Source organism: Orussus abietinus, unplaced genomic scaffold, assembly GCF_000612105.2.
Source record: "Orussus abietinus isolate OABI.00-Male unplaced genomic scaffold, Oabi_2.0 scaffold16, whole genome shotgun sequence".
Taxonomy (NCBI): Eukaryota; Metazoa; Arthropoda; class Insecta; order Hymenoptera; family Orussidae; genus Orussus; species Orussus abietinus.
The window spans coordinates 785,986-805,238 of NW_019394714.1; the positions used below are offsets into that span (position 1 = coordinate 785,986).

The 19,253-nt window shown below is 43.5% G+C and overlaps 2 protein-coding genes across 4 annotated transcripts in view; one reads left to right on the forward strand and one right to left on the reverse strand.

Annotated features, from left to right (window-relative positions):
• LOC105696734 (laminin subunit alpha-2) overlaps positions 1–16,500 on the forward strand; it is a 29,964-nt gene extending 13,464 nt beyond the window's left edge. The window contains exons 2-31 of the mRNA XM_023433056.1: positions 4,946–5,052; positions 5,212–5,395; positions 6,614–6,969; positions 7,104–7,301; positions 7,384–7,554; positions 7,625–7,785; positions 7,858–7,992; positions 8,339–8,594; positions 8,817–8,988; positions 9,080–9,301; positions 9,429–9,682; positions 9,760–9,871; positions 9,981–10,125; positions 10,227–10,539; positions 10,614–10,774; positions 10,852–10,990; positions 11,153–11,393; positions 11,485–11,658; positions 11,727–11,893; positions 11,966–12,124; positions 12,290–12,438; positions 12,516–12,803; positions 12,970–13,138; positions 13,268–13,687; positions 14,021–14,209; positions 14,283–14,617; positions 14,814–15,120; positions 15,206–15,644; positions 15,727–16,095; positions 16,338–16,500. Of these exons, the coding sequence (XP_023288824.1) occupies positions 4,946–5,052; positions 5,212–5,395; positions 6,614–6,969; positions 7,104–7,301; positions 7,384–7,554; positions 7,625–7,785; positions 7,858–7,992; positions 8,339–8,594; positions 8,817–8,988; positions 9,080–9,301; positions 9,429–9,682; positions 9,760–9,871; positions 9,981–10,125; positions 10,227–10,539; positions 10,614–10,774; positions 10,852–10,990; positions 11,153–11,393; positions 11,485–11,658; positions 11,727–11,893; positions 11,966–12,124; positions 12,290–12,438; positions 12,516–12,803; positions 12,970–13,138; positions 13,268–13,687; positions 14,021–14,209; positions 14,283–14,617; positions 14,814–15,120; positions 15,206–15,644; positions 15,727–16,095; positions 16,338–16,480 (6,635 nt within the window). The 3' untranslated portion in view covers positions 16,481–16,500. The remainder of the gene's footprint in view (positions 1–4,945; positions 5,053–5,211; positions 5,396–6,613; positions 6,970–7,103; positions 7,302–7,383; positions 7,555–7,624; positions 7,786–7,857; positions 7,993–8,338; positions 8,595–8,816; positions 8,989–9,079; positions 9,302–9,428; positions 9,683–9,759; positions 9,872–9,980; positions 10,126–10,226; positions 10,540–10,613; positions 10,775–10,851; positions 10,991–11,152; positions 11,394–11,484; positions 11,659–11,726; positions 11,894–11,965; positions 12,125–12,289; positions 12,439–12,515; positions 12,804–12,969; positions 13,139–13,267; positions 13,688–14,020; positions 14,210–14,282; positions 14,618–14,813; positions 15,121–15,205; positions 15,645–15,726; positions 16,096–16,337) is intronic.
• Positions 16,501–16,528: 28 nt separating this feature from the next.
• LOC105696933 overlaps positions 16,529–19,253 on the reverse strand; it is a 39,172-nt gene continuing 36,447 nt past the window's right edge. Inside the window, exon 16 of one of the 3 annotated variants that reach the window (XM_012419792.2) lies at positions 16,529–19,206. In XM_012419792.2, the coding sequence (XP_012275215.1) occupies positions 19,042–19,206 (165 nt within the window). In that variant the 3' untranslated portion in view covers positions 16,529–19,041. The remainder of the gene's footprint in view (positions 19,207–19,253) is intronic. The other 2 variants (XM_012419791.2, XM_012419793.2) reach the window with 2 other exon arrangements.

The window sequence follows — 19,253 nt, forward strand, 5'->3', positions numbered from 1 at the left end:
CACGGTATTTCAATTACCCCGTATTATAATTTCTGCTTCGTCTTCAAGGTCTTGGGACGCTTCTCTTTGTCATTTGACACGAGGGGGGAATTTTCATTATGTCGGGACAATTTGACATCATTTTTTAACAGGCCGAACGGCGTCGCGTAAATCAAGGAAAGGAGGCGCGAAAGTGCATGTGCTTTATGGCGCTGGTTTATTCGAACTCGGAATGCAAATTTTTTAATTCGATAAAGATATGCGTTCCGCTCGATCAGAACTGAAAACACGAGGCCCTTGCTCTATGTGAACCGATTGCTCGTAAATCTCTGTGTTCGGTGAAATCATGCGACCCGGCATAAATTCGGGAATGCATTTTTACAAACCCCCGACATTGCATTTATCTTGATAACGAGTCGTAATTAGAATTCCGACAAAATTTAACCGGCGATGTCAAACGACGTATGAATTTTTTACATACATCGGATGTAAAGAATTAATGTATTAATGTACTAATGAACGTATATAAAAATCCGACACCGAGATAAAGGATTTCATTGAACCGCGGAAATGTATTCCTTTGAACGGTGGCAATTATTTCAATGGAATAAATTGAAATAAATTGGAATAAATTGGAGTAAATTGCAAATGTCAGTTTTCTCGCGGGATGATTCTAAGATTGAATCCAGGGAAGAGCAGGGGTGAATTTTTACAGGACGATGTGGCTCGGTAAAAGTACTCCTTCAAAGTACTTCCGGCTTCGGCTCGCGTGCTGATAACCAAACGAGGAAGACTGGTTTCCTCGCCTATTTCGCGTTTCTCCAGCCACACCATGTAATTCCCATTTACTGGCCAAGTAAACCACCAGATATCTCAGGCAGGATGCCCCAGGATCGCAGGAATCGTCCTGGACCCATAAATGCATAGAAAGTCCTGCACCGAGGCTGAAAACCTGAAAATCCTGCAAGAAAGGATCGCCAAAGAGTACTCACGAGTACTTGGGTAAAAAAAATTAATATCTAAAACTCGTGAATAAAACAATTACCACGGCATGCCATGGAAAGATTAAATAAATAATGCCGAAGGGTCCTGCGTCATTTTCAGGACGCAGTTGTGACATTAATTAATATGGGGTAGAAAAAAGAAATTCTTCCCTGTAAATTAATTACTCAGAGAGTACATATGCTAAACATACTAAACATACTCGGATGATTCATAACTGCATCTAGTGGAGCACTTAAGCGCAACTAGTCTTGCACTATAATTCCTTTGACGTGCCGCTCGTTGTGCAATTCAAGGATTATTTGTCTGACGTACCGCTCGTTAAACAATTAATTAACCTCTCGACAGGGCCTTCGATGGGATTTTAATAATATTTCTCCCTATGCGTGAATATATCCAGGGTGTGGGATGTCGACGTAGAAATTAATTACTACAATTACCGTGTAATGTGCGCCCACGTGCTCTGGAGGGGGACGCTGCAATTACATAGATATGCAACAAAGTGCAGAATTCCATTCGGTTAGTATTTTTTCTATCGATAATAAATGACGTAAATATGCATTATCCCCTCATGGGGAATGATTGGAATTTATTCCGTACTTAAAATAATTAAATGCGGTTTGTCCCCCCGTTTCCATAACCGTCACTCATTGTGCATAACAGAACATTGCCCTGAAATAACTATGACCGGATTCAAAGTCCGGGGTTTGTAACTAGAATATCCAAGCTCCGCCTCGTTGCTTAGAAAGTTTGCGTACCGCCCAAAGGGGAAAGTCTAATGGAGGATCATTATCCTACGAGACATTGCGCGCACCTAGCGACATTACACCGTCGATAACGTTCTGAAATTCCATAGGATTTAAATATAAAAAAAATTCCCACTGGCCTTTATTACATATTAATCGGTGTAATTCTTGTCTGCATCGGCATTAATTAAGATTTCAATCGGGGTTCATTTCTTGTACAATGGAATTGCTTTACTTGTATCGCGTATCTACGTACGTCGGACTTACTTTTGAGACCGTCCGCGCCTCTTTCACCTGTATCCACATTATCCCTCTGTACATCAGGTGCACCGGTGTTAATTACATGTTGATCGGCGTTATTTCCGCGTGCGTCGGCGTTACTTTGATGTCCGTCGATGTTACTTCGGCTTGTATCGGCAGCTGCTCCAAGGAAACCCGAAAGGCATTTAATCGGCCTCGAAACGATCCCACAAAGAGGCCCGACAGATCGGCCCTCGGTATCACCTCGTTAAACATTCTGCTCACTTACTTTACGTCCTTACACCGTTTTCAGGTGCGATCGTAATTTCCTCTCTTTACAAGTCTTGCCCGAGCAGCGCTAAGTCCTTCTTGTCCTGCGCCGCGAAATTTACTCCTTCCTCCCGGGCTCACATGGGTTTCCCTCGGACGAGTTAATTAACATTAACATTAAAATCAACGAGGGGATTACCCTGAAACACTGATTATGCCGTCTTAGAGTTGGAAGAGTCCGACATATTTTTCAAATGGATGGAAAATTAAAATCGCTCGTCTGATTTATTTTCTCTAGGACAAATTAATTAAAATTGACATTATAATTAAAGAGAGGATTTTTCAAATGGATGGAAAATTAAAATCGCTCGTCTGATTTATTTTCTCTAAGGCGAATTAATTAAAATCGACGTTAAAATAAAGGAGAAGATCCCGAAATTTTTTTTTTTCAAATAGATGAAAATTAAAATGGCTCGTCTTTGGTTTTTATTTAGTCGCCTCTCTTCGCCTCCTTGCTCCTCTTCGAGGTCTCCCGAGAAGATCGTAATAGCGTGCAATTTACCGACCGATAAATCGATAAGTGGCCAGGTATCACTTACTGCGTAATGCTACCTTCGAAATGGCTAAGCGACGTTTCGTTTATAGACGGCTAGATTGAGGGCTTCTACTGCATGTTGCATTCTGCAGTACTGCACCTATTCAATAAAATACCACTGACGTGCATCGTACATTTTCTTCGAGTACTTCTGAGCCGTCAAATGCGTTTCGATGAATTGTCAAATATTAGAGAAACATTTTCTCCCCGCTAATTACGGAAATGATAATTTCGGCCGACCAATTATTGACTAGACTACTTGCACGGTGCACTTCAGAGCAATTGCAGTGGTACTCCCTTAAGGATTAATGCGAGCGAGATTAATATAAAAATTGAAGGACCCTCGCTTTACGCCTCATTACGCGTACGCGTGAGATCGGTAATGCAAATGACAAGTGTATCGATTATTTTCATGTACACGGTAATTGCGATGTCAAAATGTGGGAGTTAAAGGGCGTCACATTAACCGATGTCGAATGAGAAGCCCTGTGATAACAAATTAGCAATGATTTGCCACGCCGCTGGCGATAATTAAGCCACCGCTACATTTGCTCCAAATGACCGAGCATGTCCAAGAATTGAGGACTCGTTGCCAATTAGTTAATTAGAGATCACATGTCCGGCTGTTTGTTTCGCATCGATCAATCGAGACGAACCTCGATTCGTCGGTGACGAAATTGGGGCTCCGTCATTGACGTCATTAAAATTGATAAAAAGCTTATCAATCCCATCCGAGCCGAATATGCAAAATTCTATTTGATCGATTGATTGATAATTATTAAATATTTCGGAAATTCATACGAGTGTCCGGAAAAATCGGGAGAAAAAGACGCCGTGCACGGGGATGCATATTTTTTTTTTATTTCTTTTTTCTTCGGGGAAATTAATTTTTATTAAAATTCTTTCCTTGAGATAGGGATAGGATTTAATTGCAGTTTCAGTAGCAAGTGACACGGCATTACCGGTTCCAGGGTTTGATTAAAATGCACTTTCGCACGTGCTACCGTCCGATGACACGGCGATAGGGCTGCAGCGTTGCAGCACTGCAGCTGCAGATCGGTGCACCAGACAAGTCGGACTGCAGCGGCATACATCGTCTAATAGGCACATGCCAACAATCGCTAATCTACCCTGCCCTAACCGCAATAATCGCATTCTCTATCGGAACAACTATATCCTGCATATTATTCCAGCCATGCGCGATATTCCCCGGAGAGAACTCAATCTCCCCCCGACATTGAATAATTAAACAAAGTGTAATTAATCTCCCATAATTAGTGACAAGGTGTAATTATTTCCAAGTCAATTTCCCGTAAAACACGAACTATGGAAAATAAGTGGTAGTTAGAGTATCCTTTAATTGTTGCACATTTAAGGATGCATTTCCGGATGCAGCATGACTTAAAAGAAAAGTCTGATTTAATCTTTCACATTAAGATTCAATTTATTTACCCACTGTTAATCATTTGTCAGGTGAGATTATTTCGTTCAGTTGAATGACGTGATGAGCTACGTCTTAAAAATCATTTTTAACGGGTTTATATATGTAGTCATGAAATGAGTGGAACACACATGTTGCTGTTATACGATCGGAAAGGCGCGATCGATTTGATCAGTGGTAATCGATTTGCATAATGCGGATTAAGCCGCGCAAAGGAGACAGTGACGCGTCTCGTTGACTGTAAATTATTGTCATTAATTATCATCATTAAGAAGAACGGTAATCCGATGATCCTGTTTCCCGGCTGTCGGACGAGTTCCAGGACCCTGAAGGATAATCCGCGGATTTACTTAGACAGTTCACGCACGAGTCGCATAATCAAAGATCATCGATGACCTCGTGTCTGGCCCTAATTTGAATACAATGGGACCGTCGCGCCGATCACGTTGCCAATTGACAAATGCAATGACATAGAAAAGGACGAAATTTAGTATTCGGTCTGACAAGTTCTCCGAAGACGAGTCCTTGAGGCTGGATGACTGTTCACGATCGGAAAATGTCCTGCCGCCTAATATTTAATTTTTCACCCGTCTTTAATAAACCGAACCCACGCAGGAAATGTCACTTATCAGGACCTAAGGTGATAACACGCGATGCATTTTTTTTTTCTAGGCTGTCGCTGCAACGTCGTTGGATCGACGTCCACTGCATGTGACATCATAACAGGTCAATGTCAATGCAAACCCCATGTGATTGGCAGATCATGTGACCAGTGCAAGGTAAGGACCTCGTGATAACGAGCCCCACTGATTAACAATGTGAAATAATTATTAAGAAAAATATGCGTTATGTACGGAGTCATTAAAGGGTTTCTTTAGCTTAGGATCATGTGTCCATTTCGTGGTTAATTTACTCGGGAGATATTTGTTTTGTCAAAGGTCAGTTACTGGGGCATGGCGACAGGTGCAGGATGCGCCCCTTGCGGATGCGACTCGATGGGATCCTTCAACTCTTCCTGTAGGGATGACACCGGACATTGTTATTGCAAACCCGGCGTGGGTGGACCTCGATGCGATGACTGTCTGCCAGGATATTACGGATTCTCCGAGAAAGGATGTCAATGTGAGTCATGCTCTCGATAGCAGGTCGTGGGATGACAGCTCGGAATAAATGACGTCCTCGAAGGACTTTAAATCAATCTGGAAGCCCTTTCAAAGCTTGTCCCTTGACAGGAAGAAGAAAAAGGAGGGAGGAATAAATTAAACCCAGGGATATAAACATACAAAGACGGATGATAATGGACGTGACCCTTAAAACCCTTAAAATCACCGATAACTTCTTATCCTATTTCAACCTTCTCTCATTCATGATGATGATCATGGTCCGTAGTTAATTAATCGAATTGAAAAAGATTCTGCTCATAAATTGGAATTAAAGGGAAGGAAAAAAGAAATTAATGGGGGTCCTTGGCACTCCTCTTCTAGAGGCGCGATCTGGTAACATTGACACGATTAACATTAACATTAACGTCGTCAGGGATTAAATTAACCGTGTTAGAGCTCATAGCTCGTAACTAGTTGACGATGATATTGATTCCCATGATTGTTTATGGGAAAGGAGGAGCCATCTCTGTAGAAGTTATGTCCTTATGGGGGAATTTCTCATGGTCTGAGCGGTCCATCGAGTCGGTCTCGAGGATTTGCATAAAGTACGTCCAGTCAGGTGACATAAAGTACGTCGCAAGGATGGGACGTCTGTTTACTTCGTCCTTTGGAGGAGCTGCAGGAAGCCGAAGGAGTCGTTCGGTCGGAGGTCTTAAACGACACTCGCAACCGGCCGGGATGCCTCGTGCACGGGATTTGCATAATCGCCGTTTAAGGTGCATTTCCAGGGGCGAATTAACGCAAGCTAGAAACGCTTTACGACGAGCAGCTGTTGCAAGTCGTTAAGTAATATCAATATTTACGAGGCGCAAAGTGGATCGCCCTAGCTTCGGATTTCCCCTAGAAAAGTCCTCTTTTCCTCCGGCTCGCTCCAATCCGCGATCGTTTGCCTTATCAAGGAACGACGGCCTACTGATACCGTCTAAATGGAATATAACAATTAAACTCACTTATAACATAATATAACAATTAAGTCACTTTTCAAAGGCACTTATTTTTTTTTTCTCATGAACAAATGTCCATTAAATTAATTTTTGCAATTTTTTTTTTTCGGTCTTATCTAGGGCAAATTAAACTCGAGGGGTTTTTATGAGCGAGCCCTGAATTTATGGCATTTATCATTCTCTCCGGAGCAGGAATTAATTATGTTAAAAAAATTGTTGCAATGATTTTACAGTGTGCGACATTTGCGACCGTCCAGGACACATTTGCGACCCCGACACTGGACGTTGCATCTGCCCTGCCCTGACTTTTGGAGAACATTGCGATCGTTGCAGACCAGGGTCCTACGACCTGGTACCAGGTTTAGGATGCAAGCCCTGCAGCTGCAGCCCAGGGTCCACCAGGCCTCATTGCGACGCCTATGGCCAATGCCCCTGCAGGGATGGGTTCGAGGGACTCAGGTGCGACAGGTGCAGCAGGGGGTACTACGGCTACCCTAGGTGCAGGCCCTGCAGCTGCAGCATCCTTGGCACTCGCCAATGCCAAGACGGAATCTGCAGTTGCGACGAAAATGGCCAATGTCCCTGCAAGGTACTCACCGAACAACCGAAGCCCTTTTCCTTTTTTACAAATAGTCCACATGCTATCACGGTGCACCATGCCAAGGATTCGATAAGGGATTTCCCTCCAGTCGTGATTAATTTTTTTTTTTATTCCACTCGCAGGAGAATGCAATCAGCAGGCAGTGCAATCAATGCAAAGAGGGGACTTTCGGCCTGGCTGCAGAAAATCCAAAAGGATGCACCGAGTGCTTCTGCTTCGGGAGGTCAACTCTCTGTCATCAAGCTGGACTGACCTGGGGTCAACGGAGACTGTCACGTCCGAGAGTCCTGGCGGTCAATGATTCGATCAATGACGTAGTCGTAAGTCTCCTCAAAAAGCACTTGCCTATAAAAATTGGGGAATAAAGTGGAAGATTTAAACGATACCACGAAAAACTCTCAGGTGACGAACTACGGTTCCTCGATGACGTTCTCCTCCCTTAACGGAGGATTAAACGTGACGAACGGATTGTCGGTCATTCCTGGGACCGAAGGCGATGTCACGCTGTCATCTAATTTGTACTACAATTACCCCCTATATTGGCAGCTGCCAATCTCCTTCCTGGGGGACAAGGTAAGGATTATATTTTTTACGCGGTACCCCCTTTTACATTTAACAGATTAAGGATCTTTCGATCCCATAGGTCGTTTCTTATGGCGGTTTTCTGAGATTCTCGACCAAGACCGAAGGTGGCGAGCCGTTGCACTCCAGTTCGCGGTATCCCCTCGTGCAGCTGCAGGGTAACAAGATCATCCTGGAGTACTACCTGCACCTGCCAGTTACCAACGACCACTACGAGATCAGGTGAAGAGTCGGTGCGAGCTTCGGATCGACTTTTGCCCTGCAAGGCCAACTAAACCATGGGTTTGCTTCCAGGTTGCACGAGTCCTTGTGGCAGGTGCACAATCGGCCCGATTACAAGGTGTCCAGAGAGCAGCTCATGGTGGCCTTGCAGAATGTGCAGCACATCCTGCTGAAGGCGTCCGATCACTCGGAATTCCAGAAAATCACGTGAGCGATTTCCCCATTTTCAAGGAAATCCTCCTAAGTGCCGGGAAATGTATCATCAAACATAATTCACTGAAATCCATGCCCGGAAAAAAAAAATTAACTCCCCTTTATGGTGTTTTCATTTAAGACCATACATTCCCTTAATTCGGGGATTTTCTTTAAATGTAATTGCTTTTTCTATTTTTTTTTTTTTTTTTCCTTTGAAACTGCAGAATATCTAGTACGGATAATTTGATCGAACGTTTAATTTTTTTTTTTCATTTATTTTTTCGAGCATCTCTCGAGCCTGGCATCGATATATCGAGAGTGATTACGCAGACGGGAAAATTTGTGAACGTTTTTCCAGGCTTTTAGAGGCCTCTTTGGATGCTGCGGTCCTGACACCCACGCACTCGCCCCCGCTGGCCACGGGGATCGAGATTTGCGAGTGCCCTCCGGAATACAATAGCACTTCCTGTCAAGATCCCAGTTTAGGTTACTATAGGTGGTACAACAATAGCACCGCGACTTCCACTATCATCATCGAGCTCGTCGGGGAGGCGAGGCGATGCCAGTGCAACGGCAGATCGGAGATCTGCGACAGAGAAACTGGACACTGTCTGGTGAGGATAAGTCATCGGAGTCATAAATTAAATATGTTATAATGTGAAAAAAATTATATAAAAAAAAAACAATTGAAAACCATGAAATCCCACGAGCGTCACTCTTGGCACTCTAGCCTCCACATTTGCATTGCGACACTTCAAACGATTCGGTGCCACTTCGGTACCCTTGAAGTCTTTCATGAACCGGCAGGAAGAATTGCAATGTGAGCTTTTTTTCAGAATTGCCGAAAAAATTCAGCAGGGGCGCGTTGCGAGGTCTGCGCGGAGAGCTTTTATGGGGATCCCGATTTCGAGGGCTGCAGACCTTGTCCTTGTCCCCAGGCTGATAAGAGGTTCTCCAAGACGTGCGTGGTGAACTCTGACACGGAAGCCATTTGTCACTGCAAACCAGGTAAACGAGATGATGTCAATTTCAATTTTTTTCTATTTTTTTTTTAATTATTATTACAGCATAAATACGAAATTTGCATTTGCGTCGACAGGTTACATCGGGGACTTTTGCGAAAGATGCGAGTTCGGTTATTATGGGAAACCGGACTTGCCGGGGGGAGTTTGCGTGCCATGCAACTGCAATCCAGCTGGAAGTACTGGGGACGAATGTGACGAATTTACTGGACAATGCACCTGCAGGGATGGATCCACTGGGAGGGATTGCTCCGAGTGCACTGCACCTCGACATGCATTTATCAATGACGTCTGCACGTGTAGGTACAATTGCTCGTCGGCAAAGCGTGATATACCGGAACCTGAAGGAGATAGTTCTCCCCTTGTTATCACTCTTAATCAATTCTGCAACTGGTCCTGGAATTAATTACCGCTGTTGCACCTTAGCGTGCAACGACAACTGCACGGGGATCCTCTTGGACGACTTGGAGCTGCTCTCATTGACACTTGCTGAGGAGACCACGCACATTTCTGGGGGGTATGTTCCTCCACCCTGGGAAGAACTTGACTTTGTCGACTCCAATGCCACGATGCTCCACGAGGAGGTAGAGGCTGATAAGAAAGTCAGGCAAAGGCTGAGGAACGTACCGAGGTACGAATACAGCAGGATGCTGAAGAACGCTGAAGGACTCCTCAGGAGTGTAAGCTTGGATTTGATAAATCTTCGAAATTTCGATAAAGGACCTCAGGAGTTCATATCAGGGATTCATTTTTTCAGGTGAAAGATCAGGTGGATCGGGCTGAGGTCTGGAAGTCCAGGACCGAGGTGTGCAAGAATAATGGCTTCGAGACGCTTTTAGAAACCTCCACCCTGAAGAAGAAGCTGCAGGGTGTGGAATTGTCGTTTTTTCTTCGGTTATACAAGACCGTGTTATTTTTTTACACTAGGTCGAAATTACAGGGCATTGATGAATATTAATTACCATATTTTCCTCTCAGATACGGTGTCGGAGCTCTTCAGGTACGGCGACGGCGATCGGAAAGTCGAAATTCAAAAAGCTCTCAAGGAGGCCAGGAGGACTTTGAATGGATTGAAGATCGTAGACTTTTCGGATAAGTCTCGAGAGATCCAACGCGTTTTGGAGTAAGCCTAGAAAATGCATAAAAAGCTCATAAAAATTCATAAAAAAGCTCCTAATTTGCCAGGGAGTTTATAGTAATTGTGAATTTTTTTTTTTTCCCCAGCGACGCCGTGGAATATATCGATTGGTTGAACTCTCGATACGATCCGCGAGAGTCCCTTGCAAAAACCAAGAAAATCGCGGAAATTCTCTCCGATAAGGTGAAGGACTTGAGGACAATCCTGGAGGACACCATGGAGACATTGTTCACCTACGACGGATTCTACAAGGAAATTAACAGGACCTTAGACGACCTCAAGTATCACCGGAATAAAATAACTGGCTTGAATTACGATATCCTGGAATCGATAAACGAGGGTGATAAGTTAATCAACGATGCGAGAAAATCCATACTCGACAGCGAGAAGAATTTTCAGGTATCCTCGATAAGGCCGGAAAAATTCAGGAAAAAATAGGGTATCGAATATGAATTTTTTTTATCGTATTTCAGAGCATTCCTAAATTGCGAAGTAGATTGATCAACGGGACGGAAGACTTGAATGTTAAGGAAGAGATTTTATACAGACTTAATTACGAGTACGAGGAGAAATATGTACTCCCTGCTGTAGAGCACGCTCAAAATCTCTCGAATTACGCCGATCAATATGTCGGGTATGAATGAATTTTTATCCCTTCAAATATTAACCATTATCCATGCGGTTTTACATAATTAAGACGATTGTTTGTAGTTTATTCACGGCGACGAGGAACGAGGCGGCGAATCCTTTGAAGGCGAGTCATGCATATCAAACAATTGTTGACACATTAATGGTCGCGTTAAATGCCGGGAAAGCTGCGAAGGAGATAACCGATGACGTTCATGATAAGGTTTGTAAAATTATAAAAATTGCAAAAAAAAATCTGGGCAATGGATATGGAATTGTAGTTTTTTTCTCTGAACTTTCATTGTACGAATAGTGGAAATGAAAGTACTTGAAGTCTGAAGGTACCGAAAAGTGGCTTAAAAAAATTGCGAAAATTTCGTTTAAGGTCTTCCCGGGTGGATTTCGAGAGAGGTCACTGCTGGACAGTGCAAAAGACATGTTCAAGACGTCTAACGAGCAATTGGAGAGGGCAATGCGACATGATCGACCAGTGATTACGGCAAGAGATCAGCTGGAGAGGCAAAAACAGGGGGTTGCAAATTTGAAAAACACCCTTAACAGTACGGGGATCAAGGACAACGAGATAAACATTAAATTAAGGGAGTTGAAGAACGAGAGCAAGAGGGGTAATTGCCGTACACTTAGGAGATTACTTAAGCTCGCTCAGAAATACCCGACAATTATTTATTAACTGTCGAAATTTATTTCCGCCCTCAGTGCAAGATAATTTGCATACGATTTCGGCGGGTAACGAAGAAGTCCTGGGATCGATTCACCGTTCGGAAATTCTGATAGAGGATCTTAATCAAGGAGTGTCCAACGTCTTGAAACCAAAGCTGAACGATTTGAAACGAGAAGGGGACTCGAAGATCAGCCTCGCCACTGAGAAGTGTATGGAAATTAATTTAGAATAATTATTAGTTAAGTTTTTGAGGTAGGTACAATAATGGCTCTTTCAGTGGCAGATGCGCAGAGTGACATTAAAAAAGCAGATGCCAAATTGACAAGCTTGACCCACGCAGCGATGACACGTCAAGCCGAGTTCGACAAATGGAACGACACCTTGGCGAGGAAATTGCAAAACCTTAAGAATAAAATCGCAGAGGCGCGGAACACCGCCGATGGGGTAATTAACAATTAGGGGGATGCCTTTTCGAAAGGATAAAAAATTACATATTTTTTCCTTCGGTCTTTTCAGATCAGGATTTCATTGAAATCAGTGTATGGCAAAAAGTGCGTAAGGTCTTACAGACCGACCGCATTGCAGCCATCCACGACAACGACCATTGTCATGACATTTGCCATTGACAAGCACCACAGAGAGGGGGTGCTCTTCTACTTGCCGAGTAGCATGAACGTAAGGAATTCCGAAATTTCAAATCCCTCCTTACATTTTCTCTCCTCCCCTATTTAGTAAAGTAAAAGTGAAGAGAGAGATTAAATCTGGGATAAGAGGAGCCAGGAGAAATTATTATATAATATTGGTAAGGGGGATAAGGTTCAATCTTCCGGTAATTTTTAGGACGATTTCGTGGCGTTGGAAATGGTCAATCGAAAAATCAGATTCGTGTGGAACGTGGGTGGAGGTACCGGTGTTATCACCCACCCAGAAGTGATAGAGTCAGGTGGGATCGAAGAAGACAATTTCTGGTACCGAGTCGAGGCGGAAAGGTGAAATTAAATATGATTCCTTAATAAGGGATTATGTCATCCCTTGCGTTACTTAAACCTTGCAATCATATCCCCAGGACCATGTATGTAGGCAAATTGAGTGTCAGGAAGCAGCTCTCCACTTCCGGGCGATATCTCCCCGCTATCAACGCAACGAGCTCCGATTATGGCAGATTGGACGTGACAATGACCGACAGAGTTTGGCTAGGTGGGATCCCGGAATCTCAAAGAAGGCCGATGGAACTAATTGCCAGCAATGGGCTTCCCGTTTGCGTCCATCAAGTGATTTTAGATGGGAAGCCATTTGGGCTTTGGAACTTCGTCACCACCGCGCCGGACATGGCGTGTGAGGCGTGCATGGAAGGGTAATATTAAATTAATAAAAATTCCACACCTGGACGAAACGGACCAGACTTCATAATTCTTATTAATTTAATATCTCACTAAACCGCCTGTAGAAAAATTCATCCCCTTAATGCCCATCCTAAGACCTGGTTATTAATTGTAACAATCCAATCTCCCCGTTTCCAGGGTGGAGGATGCCAGAGATGACATCGCTTACAGTTTTAATGGAGAAGGTTACGCGGTTAGAAGCAGAGTATCTTCCGGTCCTTACAACAAATACACATTTGGAGTCTCCATCAGTTTCAGGACCTTCGACGAAAACGCCCTCCTCTTCCTGGCGATCAATCAAGAGAACGTACGCGTGGATATCTATTTATTAATTTTTTTATTTATCCCCGAGCTTCCTCATCCCTAGATTTTCCTCGGGTCGTTTAGAGCATTGGCAGAATTTACAATATTTATTAACGAGGTTTCCTCCCAACAGAGTCAACATATCATGATTTTCCTCCGGGAAGGAAGAGTCATCCTGCATGTCGGGTATGGAGGGAACGTCAGCATGGAGATGTCCTCCACCCAGAAGTACAACAATGGGAACTGGACAAAAGTCGATGCCTTCAGGCAGTACCAACTCCGGAAGAACATTGAAAAGTGCAGTCTGAGCGTGAATGGCGAGGTGGACAAGAAAATAGGAGCTCCGACACCTCAGCCGAAAAATGAAGACATTCCTGATTTAGCGCAAGCGAAGTATTACATAGGTGGAGTGCCTCCCAGTTTTCACGCGGAAAAACTGCTTCTTCCCTCCCAGATTTCTTTCCTTGGTTGCATGTCGAACATCATCATCCAAGAGGGTTACGACCCCATGGCTGAACAGTATTACGGGGTGGAGCCGAGTTGTGGGAACAGAGTGAGTAGTAGAATAAAAATAAATTACTAATCAGCTGATATCCAATCTCAATGCGATGTAAAAAACAAAGTAACCCTCGGTCTATATATGAGATCCCTCCAAATCGCGTCTATCGAATCCCTTGAAACTTTTTCCACGTGGATATGAAAGCCCAAGGGAGGTCTCGAGGCCCATACATTTAATGGTTTTTTATTCATTTGATCGTGGATATTTTTTTTTTTAATTTTTTACGCCGCGGGAAGAAGGTCGGAAAAGCGGTGGGAGAGGGTCACGCTCTTCAGGGTCGGAAGAATTGAAAAGTGGAAGGTTAATCCTTTGAAATCTTATCAACAGGCCTTGAAGATTGTCGGATTTTATGGGGATGGGTACTTGGAGCACCGTGCTTTTACCTTGAAGAAGATATCCTCGGCTATCAGCTTCTCCTTCAGGACTATGCAGAGTGACGCCATGCTCCTTTTGTCCACCTTCCAGGGACAGGAAGAGAGACTGACCAATATGCAGACATCGGAGGGAGACTCGATTGTAATTGCACTACCGAATTAAGATTTTGATAAGGTGGAGTTTGAATGGTATCAACACTTATTGGATTTTACAGAAGGACAGCTACTACTCCGTGGCCGTTGTCAATGGACAAGTTCAGGTGCGCATTAATTCGGGAAGAGGTGAACTTATGATCCGGAGTAATAGTACTTTCAATGACGGGAAGTACCACTCGGTGTTGGTGCTGAAGAAGAGAAAAGACGTGGAACTGAGGATCGATGACGCTTATCAGAGCAGTGGGAGATTGCCAACAGGAGCGGCTATCAGAGCCCCGGAATCAAATGGTGGACTCTTTTTTGGGGGATTGCCAGCATTGATAAATAATACAAACATGATAGGGACCACCGTTCCCTTGTACGGTGCGATCAAGGACGCTATCTTTAACGACGAGTAAGTGTAAAAATAAAATAAATTAACATTAATTAATATCAAACATCAGGATTCGATCGCACCGTTCTCCTTCAAAGGAGGATATATGAATTAATATTCATATACATTGAATCCCAGTTCTTGAAATGTACTTCCTTGGGTCAATTATATATTTTATTACCGTGGATTGTTTAAATAAAAAAATTTATTTTCTCAGGGTCTTGAGGTTCGACGAGGCCACCGCATTCGATCATGCTCTGATCGGTCGATCAGGACCTAGGTTGGGCAAGGACCCTCCAACCTACGTCCCTTCTGCATCCTTATCAAGAGGTATGTCAACCCAGCCGGAAGGATGTCAAAAAGTGCCATATTACTCTCTGGAACCCGGAGCTCTAAAATTCGGTGATAAGCCGCAGAGTCATACGCAACTGTACCTGAACTTCAAGAAATTCTGGGAGAAGAAGTACGTGATCGAGTTCGACTTCCGGACTTACTACCCGAACGGGTTGCTGTTCATCACTCCGGTATGCCAAATCGAGTTATCAGACTTTGGTGATAAGGATATTATATGGTATCGGGACCTTGATCCGATTCGATGAATTTATTAAGGGCCTGAGACTGAAGCAATACCTGATGGTGGTGATCCGCGATGGGCAGCTCTCCCTCTTGGTGAAGAGCAAGCAGAAGAAGGAGATATTATTCAAAACCCCCTGCAACGACGGGAACTGGCACCACGTGGTGATAAGCCACGACGAGAGGAAGCTGACATTGGTGGTTGACACCCAGACCCCTAGGACTATCAAAGTTCCGAGGAAAATCGGCTTGGCGTCCATGATGTACATCGGTGGCCTCCCCGAAAGTGGTACTCCACTTCCGGACCAGGTTGTCGCCAAATTGGACACCCTGAAGGGCTGCATCAGAGGCCTCAGAGTCAACGGCAACATCTACGACATGGTTGGCTCTACAAGCAGAGCCTACAATGTCGGACAATGCTTCCCAAGTGTCGAAAGTGGAGCTTACTTCCAGGATGACGCTTACGCGATATACAGTAATTTCTCCTGGGCGCAGTTTTGCCAATTTTAATCGTACAAGATAATTTCTCCAGGTACAGTTTGGCTTTCCCTTTTCAGAGAAGAACTTCGAACTGGGAGCCGTCCTGGAACTTCAACTTGAGTTCAGGACTTCCGAACTGTCGGGGGTTTTGCTCTCCGTAACCGCGCCTGGAGGCACTCCTTCGTTGGCATTAGAGCTGAACAATGGCAAAGTCATAATGTCTGGTGACCTGGGCGACAATAATCCCCTGTATGTTGAGCAACATTTCTCGAGTCCTTATGCCATATGCGACAACCGGTGGCACAGGATACAGGCGGTCTATAACGACGAAGAGTTGACTCTGAAGGTGGACGAGCTGGACCAGAAATTTGGACTTCCTGCCAATGTCAATTACCATTTCATGGGCTCTACTGGATCGAGTCCTTTGTACATCGGTGGACTGCCAGGTGAACGATAAGAAACTTCAATCGACCTACTTTGTTCGGTTAAGTTTCGCGTTTCTTACAAATTTCCTTACCGGAACTCTTTACCGCAAGTTAAGGCTAAAGATTCTCAAGTGACACTGGTCATCTTTATTCTTACCGTCGACTACTGACCTTCCCCTTTATCATTTAATATTACCACAATTTACGGGATCTTCTTTTCATTAGTGACGTTGAGAATAATTGTTAATAATTTTACATCGCAGCCTCCGTTCCCAAGGGAACATTGCTCAGTCGGGACCATTTCAACGGGTGCATTCGGAACGTCATGATGGGAGGCGAAAGGCGGGATTGGACGGACATGGCCGAATTGCACAATATTCATCTTAGCTCGTGCCCCGTGCAATAAAAATCCTCGATCGGTGCAATTTGTGCAACATCGCCACCTCCAAAGACCCCATGATCGAGTGGAAGTGGAACTCCTATACGTGGAAAAGAGCGGGAGTTTCCCCGCACCTCGGATTCCGTAAATCCTTAAGGCGATGCGAAAGTGGCATCTCAGGATGCAATTTTGAACGTACACAAAATTCAAGAAATATCTATAAACAAATTTCATGTCAAGGCCTACGTGTTCAAGTTGTTCAGTTTGAAACGATTCGGTACACCTGGTCTGGAGATAGGTATTGTAAAAAAGACCTCTTTGACGGCACTTTCGCATAAGCCCTTAAGGCATAAGGCGTTAACAATTAAGACTTAACAAAGCCAAAAGATGCTAGACCGAGCGTGCGGAAAATCCGGCGCTCGGCACGAGGTCAGAAACGTCTGGAATCGTTAACAATTGTCCCGGGAATGAATTTGAGAAACAATGGACGAAGGGGTTAATGTGAAATCCAGGAACTCTACCGAGTTCCTAATCTAGCCTTCGACATCGCGCATCTAATAGTCATTCCATCGAGATCGCATTTAATCCGTACCGACCAGAAACGAGTATATTAATTGCTCTCGCAATGATTATTACCACGGTCCAAAAAAGTCCCTGTCGATTAATGACAGATCACCGAATAGTTCATGAAAGCATGTCTGTACAGATAAACGTACTCGTGTGAGCGTTGACATTCTACGTATGTAAGTAGCGAGATCACTGCCATATAGAGTAATTACGATAATTATCGCCCGCCATAAGTCAGACTCTGTAGATCAGTATTTAACGTTATTAATTTATTACATGATAATATAATGAAGAGCGAAGATTTCTAGCGAGGCGGGACTACCTTTTGTACTTTTATAGCGGAAAGTCTAGAGTATATGTTAATGTATATGTCGCAACGACCCTGTCAATTGTTCTCGTTGCAACGACGATAAGGCATTGACATGTCTAATCACTTTAACGAGACATCCATGCGAACGTAGACAAAGACGCCTCATGCTGGATAATTAGTATTTATAATTGTTCTTAATTAATATTTCACCACGAAATGTAATATATTTTAATTGAATCAATTAACAATAAGTATTGAGACCGCCTCATTAATAATTACGTAACAAGTACGAAGAGCGTTGTTATTTGCCATTTCCTAATCATCGATGGCTGAATATCTTCGTTGGATAATTTATTTAAAAAGAAAATCATTACCCGATGATTTATTTTCCTGAAAGTGATTAATGAAATTGAAATTAATTTAAATGGACGGGTCATTCTATTCATCATTCTCGAGCATATGCAAGTCGAGAGTAAGTGTACCGAAATGGTTATTTATTAAATGCATAATGCATCTAGTTTCTAGGAGGTAAACACGAGGATTCTCTCGCAATTGGTGGTACGCTCGAAAATACAATGATTCGTGATAAGGCCCCATTCTCGAATCGCATATTAATTTTCAATCGATTCGAGGATACAGCCCAGACCACCGACGATGCAATTTCACCGGAAATTGATCCCCATCTCGATAATTTCGGTGGATCGTATAAAAAGGATTGCACATGTCTACTTCCCTCCCTTAACAAATTTCCGCGAAGGCACTTTTAAGGCCCTCCTTCGAGACATTTGCAATAAAAGCGAAGCTCCCGATTAAGTTCCCCGACATTAAAAAAGCTACAATCTCCTCTTTCTCGTCGCGAGGCTGCCATGACAGATTCAACGATCGTTTAAAAAAATTCCATATGTACAAAGGAGCTTCCTACAATTTAAACATCGAGTTCTACGAATATAAGTTTACGTCGACGATACGAAAAAAAAAAAGAAAAACAAACAGTATTACATAATATTAGGTCCTCATCCGACCCGATGCTTTTGATCGGTGACCTCGATTAAGAGTCGGGAATTCGATCGTTTAAGGGGATTAACAGTTTATAAATGACATTCTTATCAAAGTGGACTTAAATCTCTCCTACTTTCTAAACCCACGATAACCATTTTTTTCCTTCCCATTTTCCCGGAATTATTCACGCGTTAATAAATGAATCAGAAATTTCCAGCCTCGAGAGTCCGCCATTTTGAAACGCTTCTTTTTCTCCTTTCATATCATAAGGTCTACTTGATATATGAGATTAAAGAAATACAGTCGTGTAAATATTTCCTACGCCTTTCCATCCGCTTTTATGATCACTTTGATTCGTAATCTATTAACCCCCTTAAGTATGAATTAAGAATTAATTTAAATAAATGGACTTGTCGCACCCCCGGCCGAGTACGCCGAAGGACGCACATTCAATTTCATATCCTCGCCTTCAATTTCACCCTCCTGTGAGCTCCGTCGTCCTCACTTTCCATAACTCGAGGTGCCATCCGTGTCTGTATAATTGTCAATTCCTAATTACCTGATTAATCGATCGATCGCCGATAATAATTCGGCGTACTCGGTCATCAGAGAAAAATTCCCGCCGCGTCTAATTCTTCGGGAAACGCTTTGAGTCGCGGTCGGGAAATGATTAACTTATCGCTAATCGGGTCTCGAGGGGTGGAATTTCGCCTCATTCGTGGGTGTCCACCTCGTTATCAATTCGGCTGCTTCTGATTCCCGTTTTCCCCGTCCAGGGATAAATATCAGGACAAGCTTGGCACGTCTTCATGTACCGCACTCCACTCTTGTGCCACAGATTGCACACCTTCGCGTTATTGCACTTTTTCGGCCTATCCTGTAAAACGTATCAGCCGAAGATTAAATAAAATCGTTAATTAAAAT